This window comes from Cebus imitator, unplaced genomic scaffold (genome assembly GCF_001604975.1).
Source record: "Cebus imitator isolate Cc_AM_T3 unplaced genomic scaffold, Cebus_imitator-1.0 Scaffold444, whole genome shotgun sequence".
In the NCBI taxonomy this organism is placed as follows: Eukaryota; Metazoa; Chordata; class Mammalia; order Primates; family Cebidae; genus Cebus; species Cebus imitator.
In genome coordinates this window covers 2,821,293-2,829,377 of record NW_016107759.1, presented here as the reverse complement: position 1 = coordinate 2,829,377, position 8,085 = coordinate 2,821,293, and the positions used below count along the sequence as shown (strand labels likewise).

General features: G+C 55.8%; 1 protein-coding gene and 1 pseudogene across 1 annotated transcript; one reads left to right on the top strand and one right to left on the bottom strand.

Annotated features, from left to right (window-relative positions):
* Positions 1-77: 77 nt before the first annotated feature.
* On the top strand, positions 78-2,025 carry LOC108290835 (annotated as a pseudogene).
* A 1,094-nt stretch (positions 2,026-3,119) lies between these two features.
* Positions 3,120-8,072, bottom strand: PRSS21 (serine protease 21). The gene is made up of 5 exons (XM_037732239.1): positions 7,236-8,072; positions 6,852-7,018; positions 5,820-6,112; positions 3,719-3,847; positions 3,120-3,484 (listed from the first exon to the last, which is right to left on the bottom strand). The coding sequence occupies exons 1-5, from the start codon at positions 7,521-7,523 to the stop codon at positions 3,480-3,482; spliced, it is 882 nt and encodes a 293-aa protein (XP_037588167.1). The 5' UTR covers positions 7,524-8,072; the 3' UTR covers positions 3,120-3,479.
* Between the last annotated feature and the right edge of the window lie 13 nt (positions 8,073-8,085).

Here is an 8,085-nt window from a genome sequence, read left to right as displayed (position 1 = left end):
GATCTCTTGACCTCGTGATCCACCCGCCTCGGCCTCCCAAAGTGCTGGGATTACAGGCTTGAGCCACCGCGCCTGGCCAAGAGTTAGTCTTAAAATGTCTGTACAGGATTCTCTTGGTCTCAATTTCTCACCCTTGAAGGTAGAGTGTTACCTTTGCTTCTGGTATAGGGAGAATGTCTTTTACATGGAAATTTCATCCTTTGCTTTAAAGAAACAGCACAAAGGTCAAAATGATTTTTTTGAAACCTTCTGTTTTCAAGCGTCTTTACATAAATAGTCAATATGCAAGAATACCGAGGAGCTTAGAAAAAGGAGAATTTAGCTTAGAGAGAGATAAAGAGGAGGAGGTGTAGGAATGGGAGAGGAAGACTCCAGACAGGAAGGAATCTCAGCTTGCTTTGAACCAGTATCTTGCAGAGAGGCAGTTTGAATCAGAATGCGCCTAGAGCTTCAAGGAACACATTGAAATATGCTGCCCGTTCAGATGGCTTAATTTTAGGCCCATGGTCTCATAATTTGGCCCTAAAAGACAATTTGGGGGAACTCAAAAGACTCCCAGTAAAGCAACGTTGTTGTCTGGGGTAAATATCCGAGGTTCATTGCCTCATGCCCAGGAAATCAAGGACACGGACACACCACATGTGGAGTGAGGTTAACAGTGGAGGTTTAATAGGCAAAAGAAAGAGAAAGGAGAACAGCTCACTCTCCTATGAAAGAGAGGGGCCCTTGAGTGGAACCTCACCGCAGCGGTGGCAGAGTATACAGGGTTTTATAGACAGGCTTGAGGAGGCGGTGCCTTATTTACATAGGGCCCAAAGATTGGTTGGATTAGGTGCAACGTTTACATACTGTGAGGAAACTGGCCACCCCACCCTAATCTTTTATTATGCAAATTTGGTCTCCACCTGGCCGGCACCTTGTTGCCTGCTCCTTACCGTGCACGTGATTGACGAGGAGAGGGGAAGGTGGAGCCACCATGTTGGACCTGCCTGGCCCCAGCCACGCTTTTCCTGTTGACACAGCTGTTACCATTCAGCCATGCAAGCTTCCAGCTTGCTTGTCTATATCGGCAGGTTGATTTTACAAGCTGCTCTTTGTTAGAAAAAAAAGTAATTTGGAGGCTGCTTTTCATTAAAAAGAAAACTTACCAAGGACTTCCTTCCCCTCACTATCTGCCTGAATAATTTCTCCTTAACTCCTATATCACCAGGAGGGCCGTGAAAGATAGAAGTAGCTTAGGTGTACTCTGTCCCTTGATTTGAAAGCACCTCCAGCCTCAGTCACTGAGCAGCAGCCAAGGACTTAGCAGCCTCCCCTCAGAGTCTTCTCACTCCCCCACGCTGTCCCCCTCACACTGCCTTCTCCTGTCACACCACTGCCTTCCACAGGCCGTCTCCACCGAAGAAAAGGAATTGTCTCGAATGTCCACTATTCGGAACCTCCAGTCTTTCCACCCCTTTGCTGATGGAAGTAAGTGATCTTACTTGCATCAGCAAAGGAGTGGAAAAACAGCAAAGGGGTGCAAAGGGGAGTGATGACCTGCTCCCTGCAGGCACTGAGGATTAGATCCATGCAAGAATTCAACAGAGAAATGACAGGAAACCCCTTGGTACTATCCAAGGGATCACTGAGGATTACAATAAAAAGCAACTAGTGAAGGCATTTAAGAGGAAATTTGTCTGCAATCGGATTGTAACTGAGCATCGAGAATATGGAGAAGTAATTCAGCGACAGGGTGACCAGTGCAAGAACTTACGCCAGTTCCATGCAGAGGTCGGACTGGCTTAGGACGATCAGCTGATGGTTCAAGGGTTTTAGGTACATGTGGCTCATGGAAACTTTAGTGAGGATTTCCATGCAATGGGTAGAATTTCCCTTCTTTCCCTTGTTACAAGTTTAAAAACCTCAGTTTGTCTAATGTAACCATTTGGAGTCTGCTTTTAACTTGGACTAGTGTAATTCCTTCAAGCAATAAACTGAAAAAATGAACATGAAAAAAATAAAAAAACATCCGGCTGGGCGAGGTTGGAGTTGTGAGCTGGGGAGTGGGCTGCGGCCGGCCCAATCGGCCCGGTGTCTACACCTATATCAGCCAGCACGGTTCCTATCTGTAATCCCAGCAGTTTGGGAGGCTGAGGCAGGAGGATCATCTGAGGTCAGAAGTTTGAAACCAGCCTGGCCAACATGGTGAAATGCTGTCTCTATTATAAATACAAAAATTAGCTGGGCATGGTGGTGGGTGCTTGTAATCCCAGCTACTCGGAAGGCTGAAGCAGGAGAATGGCTTGAACCCGGGAAGTGGAGATTGCAGTGGGCAGAGATTGTACCACTGCACTCCAGCCTGGGTGGAAGTGCAAGACTGTGTCTCAAATAAACACATACATACATACATACAGAAAAACATTGCCAAGGGAGGACAATGATTTTCAAACATGTTGCCAGCTGAAGTCCCACAAGAGGAACCATTATTGCCTACTCCTTGGGTGCTCAGAGCCTCATGTTGGGGCTGCCCCAGCTCTGGGTGGGTGGGGTGTCAAGAGAGAAATGCCCACCCTGGTGTCCTTGTCCTCAGTGGGCCAATGCTGAGGCCCCCACAGGACTGCACCTCAGTTGCCTACAGTGATAACCTCCTTGTTTGTGCAAGCTCATTGGTGTTCCTTCCTTCCCTGCCTCGGTTTCCTAACTTCCTGCAGTCACCTCCCAGATAAACTACCTGCACCCACATCCTGGTGCTAGGTCAGCCTGGGGGGTCCGTGGTAAGATCAGGATGTCTGGCATTTCTGTGCTGGATCCTTGGTGGGTGAGGAGTGTCAGGATCATTTCCTCCAATGCACACCCCCCTACTCCTGGCCTCCCAGCTCCTGGCACCCTGGAACTACTCCCGTTCCATTGCCGGGCACGACGTTCGTCTATAACTTCAGCTACTCAGGAGGGTGAGGCAGGAAGATTGAGACTAGCCTAGGAGTTCAAGACCAGCCTGGGCAACGCACAGTTCTCTTTCTGATTGAAATCACCAGATGGTTCTATTGTGCAGCACAGATGTGGGTGTGAGCCAGGGGCATGGACGGAGAATGAGCTGTCCATGAAGCCACCGCGTTTGAGAAATGCTCTGCAAGGCGTCAACTCAAATGTGTTTATTACCAAACAAGACAGAAGAGAACCAGGGCCTGACTTAGCAGTGGCCCCAGCCTGCATGGGCTCGGGTGGGCTCAGGCCGGCTGCAGGAGTGGGGGAGCCCAGAGAAGAGGGAGAAAGAGCAGCAGGCGGGAGGGGTCTGGCCGGGCCATGCCACTCTGGGCCATCAGCTTCTGAATCCACCCGAAGTGCTGGCTGATATTGGTGTAGACACCGGGCCGATTGGGCCGGCCGCAGCCCACTCCCCAGCTCACAACTCCAACCTGATACCACTTTCCGTTCTTGTCACAGGCCAGTGGTCCGCCTGAGTCACCCTGGAGAGCCAGAGGGGCATGGGGGTGAGGTCAGCCTGGGGTAGAGTGAGTGGGGCAGGGGAGAGGCTGAGAGTGGGAGGGGCTGTGGGGCTGGGTGGGCTGGGTGAACGCCCTCCTCCTCCCCCTGGCAGCAGCCAAGCCTCCGTTTCTGGGTCTGCAGAGTGGGGCCACAGTCTCCACCTCCTGGGGTTAACCTGAGGGTCCAATAAGGCACAGGGACACACGTTGCTTTCAGGCCCCAAGCTGGGAATGGTGGCAGGAACACTCACAAAGCAGGAATCCTTCCCGCCTTGGGCATCGCCAGCACAAATCATGTCTCCAAAGATGTCCATGCGGAAATCGTACTTCAGGAAGAGGTGGTTGCACATGGTGTTGTTTATGATGGCAACCTGCACTTCCTGGAGGGTGTAGGGATACGGCAGCTCTGTGGAGACGATGGGGGAAGGAGAGGGACAGCAACCTGAGGCTCCTCTAGGAAGGGATGGAATAGGCTGCGGGGGTGGGCCCTGGGGCACCCACAGCACCTGGCAGCTCATCCTCATCAGCCCCAGCTCCAGCCCAGCCCCCAGCACCGCAGAGGCTCTCAGCATCTTCATCACAGAAGGCCGGGGGGATGGACAAGCTGTCAGAGCTCTCCCCAGCCTCACTTTCCCTATCTGCAGAATGGCGACAGCGGCCCTGCCTGCGCCCATGGAAAGATTCCTTAGCCAAAAGGAGCAGGGGAAGGGAAGAAGGCAGCTGAGATGATGTTAAGATGAGCACCCAAGGCCAGACCCAGGGGCGGGGCGGGGGGTGGCACCAGCCTGGCTGCAGCCCTGCCCTCAGTAGCAGCTGGGCACGTTCAGGGCCTGGGCACAAGCTTGTCATGCACCCTTAGGGCTCCCCCAGCACCCCTGGGAGGCAGCAGTCATCAGGACTCACTCCCAGATAAGGAGAGTCAGGGGGATATCGCCCGGCAAGGCGCTAGGGAAGTCTCAGAGCCTGACAGGAGCCCACCCCTATCCAGTTCCTGCCTCTGAGTCCCAGCCAGCACCTTGTCCTGCAGAGGATGACAAAGAAGTCAAGACCCAGCCTGCAGGCAGCGCTTCCCATTGGCGGAGCCTCTCCTCAGCCCTCAGGATTAACGACCTGGGAACTAGCCTGTGATGTGGAACTATTGTTTCCCAATTTCACAGGGGAGGAAACTGAGGCACCATGAGATGAACAGCTTTGTCCGAGGCCTCACAGCCAGTCCAGGGCAGAGCAAAGGCACACACCAGGCAGAGGGCTCCAGAAATGCCTGCCCCCCGCCTCCCAGGCACTATGACTTGAGGCACAGCCTGAGGTTGGTGTGACTTGCCCACCCTGGGCCTGGGAGAGAGGGTGGCAGAGGCAGCCTGGCTATGCCCCTGGCTCACACCCACCCATCTTTGCAGCAGGGGCCCTTCTCGAGGAAGGGAAAGGACCCCTCCTCTAGAGGAAGGCGGCTCCAGTGCTGAGTTCTCTACTCCCGCTTCCAACTGCCAGGGTGTGACTTGGGGATATCCTTTACCCTCTCTAAGGCAAGGGTCCCTGACTTTTCCATTTACTAGTTCTTGGCAATTTCCATAACCCTCTCAGTTTTCTCATCTGTAAAATGGGTATAAAAATGTTGCCAACTCAATTCCTAGGTGAGTTCCAGGAGGAAGAGAGGCCTCGTCTGGCTCACTGCTGGGTCCCCAAGCCTAGAACAGTGCCAGGCACACAGTGTGTGCTCAAGGAACCTCATGTTATTGTTACTATTGTTGTGGGCCAGACCGGGGAGCAGAGGGAAGTGGATTCCTGATACAGGGAACACACTCAGTCTGGGGCTGCCGGCCCTGGGGCTCCTCCCGATGCTGGGCCCAGTTCTTTCAGGGCTTGCATGTTGGGAGACACGCAGGTGCCAGGGCAGGTCCACTGGAGGACCCCCAGAGGGGTTTCCATGGGAGCTGCAGTTGAACAAGGCTTGGAAGTTTCTAGGAGAGATGAATGGGCCCAGTGCTCCAGGAGAATTGACCAGAGCTAGGGTGGATGAAGGAGGCTTGGCGAGGCAGCCAGGGAGCCTGATGCCTGCAGCACTGGTGGGCACTAGGGGAGGTGAAAAGATCCAAGAACAAATCCAGGTCTGAGGTTTATGTCACCAAGCCCTCCAGAACCCCTCCACCACGTGCAGGCCTGCGCCAAGCTGACCCCCACAGCCCCTGGAGGGGAGAGAAATGGGTGTTTGGTCCCTACCCTGGCAGATGAGGGGAGAATGTGAGCAGGAGGGGCGTAGGCTGCCCCCAGACCAAGCATGGGGCTGTTGCACCTATGAAGGAGAACAGGCAAACAAAGATAGCTCCTCCCTGACCCGCCTGTCCCCAGCCTCACCCTCGTCCTCTTGGATGTTCCCCCAGCCGGTCACCCAGCAGTCCGTCCGGTTCTCAAACTCAAGTGTGGAGGCCAGGAGACAGATGGGCTGGATATGGTTAGTGTAGGTGACGGGTGTAGACAGCTTCAACAAGGCAATGTCATAGGGTGAATTCCCCAGGTATCGAGGGCTCAAATAGATATTCGACACGAAGTACCGGGTGTAGTAGGCCTGCAGGCTCCAGAAGGATGGTGCAGAAGTCAGCTGGCCAAACTGGACCGTCCACCCGGAGGAATCACCAAGGTCACCATACCTGGTAGACGAGAAGAGAGCAGTCAGAGACCCTGGATGGAGGGCTGCCTGCCTGAGCACACCTGGGGCCTAGCCCAGGAGGGAGACTGTGGAGTTGCTACTACTTGCTCATCCGGGGCATCATAGCAAGTCCTTCTCATGGCCCAGGGTCCACTGGAGAAATGAAAGAGCCCAGAGAGGCCACACGCAAAGTCCTTGGACCTGCTTCTAGAGCAAGAGGGTGGGGTCTTGTCACTTCCCAGAGCTGTTCCAAGGACACTTGCATTGAGCCAGGGGCCTCCAGGGGCACCCCCATGCAGCCCAAGGAGAAATGGGCAGAAGCACCCGTGGCAATGCAGCTTGGTGGAATGAAGTCCACACAGCTTCCTCAGGGAGCTGGCCTTGGCTCAGTGCCCACACCTGCATTGCAAGTCCACCAGGAGTGGGGATGAGGGTGGGATGGAAAGTGGTGAACTTTGGGTTGAAAAAAAGAGAGAGAGCATACCAAAAATGGCGTGGAAAGGTTCTGGAAGAACATTCTGGAAGAACCTGAACAGGGTTTCCTCCAGGGGAATCAAAGGGAGCTGGAATGGGTGTAACCTACTGCATCAGAGCCTAGGGCTCAGTACACCAGGTCGCATCCACGAACAACATTCACGCTCAAGTGTGGCATCAGAGCGTTGGTAACGTTAAGTGGTACTCCCCACCCCCAACCCTGCTGCTGCCCGCCTCTGCACCCCTCCGTTCGTATACCCACTCACAAGTCAAAGCAGTGCGCCGCCGTGAGCGCCCAGCGGCGGCTGAGCAGGCTCGCTCCACACACGTGGGAATCCCACAGGCGCAGGCTCCCCTGCCATGGCCAACGCCCGAGCTGGGCGTCGCCTCCACCCACGATGCGCGTCTGGATGATCCGTTGGCCGCATGGTCCTCAGATGGTCAGAGGAACTGCTGAGCTGCGGGAGGCCGCCCCCCAAGCCCAGCCTCTCCCTTTCTCTCCTTCAGCCCAGTCCGGGAAACCACGTTTTGCCCACCCAGGGTCCCCTCCGCGTGTGCAGCAGGAAGTAGATGACACGGGGGACCCTCCCACGTGGTCCGTAGGGCCCGCCCATCACCCCCAACGCCCATTAGTTGCTTTCAACACCAACAGAGTTCTCAATCTCGGGAGCCGGGGCCAGAGAGCAGTAGATGGACCCCCCATCCCCATGCATCCCGGCCCAGCGGCCCTGACAAGCATCGCGGGTCCTGGGGGCCCTACCTGACAACAGCTCCCCTTCCGGCGACGCTGTAGGAGACAAGAAGTGAGCTCCCCGCGGCCTCCAACTACCCAACGCCCCCCTACGCCGTCCTGCCAGCCACGCCCCGAGCTCACCCGGCTTCCCGAGTCCCTCCCGCGCCAGCAGCAGCGCCAGCAGAAGCGCCCCTCGAGGGCCCATGGCCTCCTCTCTCGCGGCCTGGCGCCCCCTCTGCCTCCTCCCGCGTCGCGCCTGGGGCGCCCCCTGGGGGCGGGGCGGTGGGAGCTCTGCCCGCCCCCCCCCGCCCCTGCTTCACCCGCCCTCGGCCCAAGGGCTGTTTAGGGACCCTCAGGCCTGGCAACGCCCTGGCTTTCAGCCCCTAGAGGCGGATCCGCAACCACATTCGTTGATGTGGCCCAGACTTGGTGGACAACACAGTCCCTTTTTTGTCTGCAGCCCTGAGGTCCTGGCTACCCGCTTGGTGCCCCCTCTCCTCCACCCATGACCTCCTCCAGCATCAAGGGCCTGGCCCTAAGCCAGGAGTCCCCTTAAAGCCTGGGGGCCCCCGAGGGCCAGGTGGGGCCTGGCAGCATTGCTGGTCCTGCACAGGACTTTCTTGGGAAAACAATGGTCCTGGGCCCCTTCCTCCCAGAACGGGGATGGCCAGTCCCCACCTGCCCAGGCCGACCCCATTGAGGGCTCCAGCTGGGTTCTCCTCCCTCCTCCAAAACGAATCTTTTTTTTTCTTTTTTTTTTTTTTTTT

Bases quoted from the DNA above. Each gene is read 5' to 3' on its own strand.
- PRSS21 (XM_037732239.1), bottom strand. From the start codon at position 7,523: ATGGGCCCTCGAGGGGCGCTTCTGCTGGCGCTGCTGCTGGCGCGGGAG. The intron at 7,019-7,235 runs GTTGGTGTTGAA...CTGACCATCTGA, and splicing joins CTCCCGAGATTGAGAACTCT to GGACCATGCGGCCAACGGAT. The intron at 3,848-5,819 runs GTGAGGCTGGGG...TACACCCTCCAG, and splicing joins GAACATCCAAGAGGACGAGG to GAAGTGCAGGTTGCCATCAT.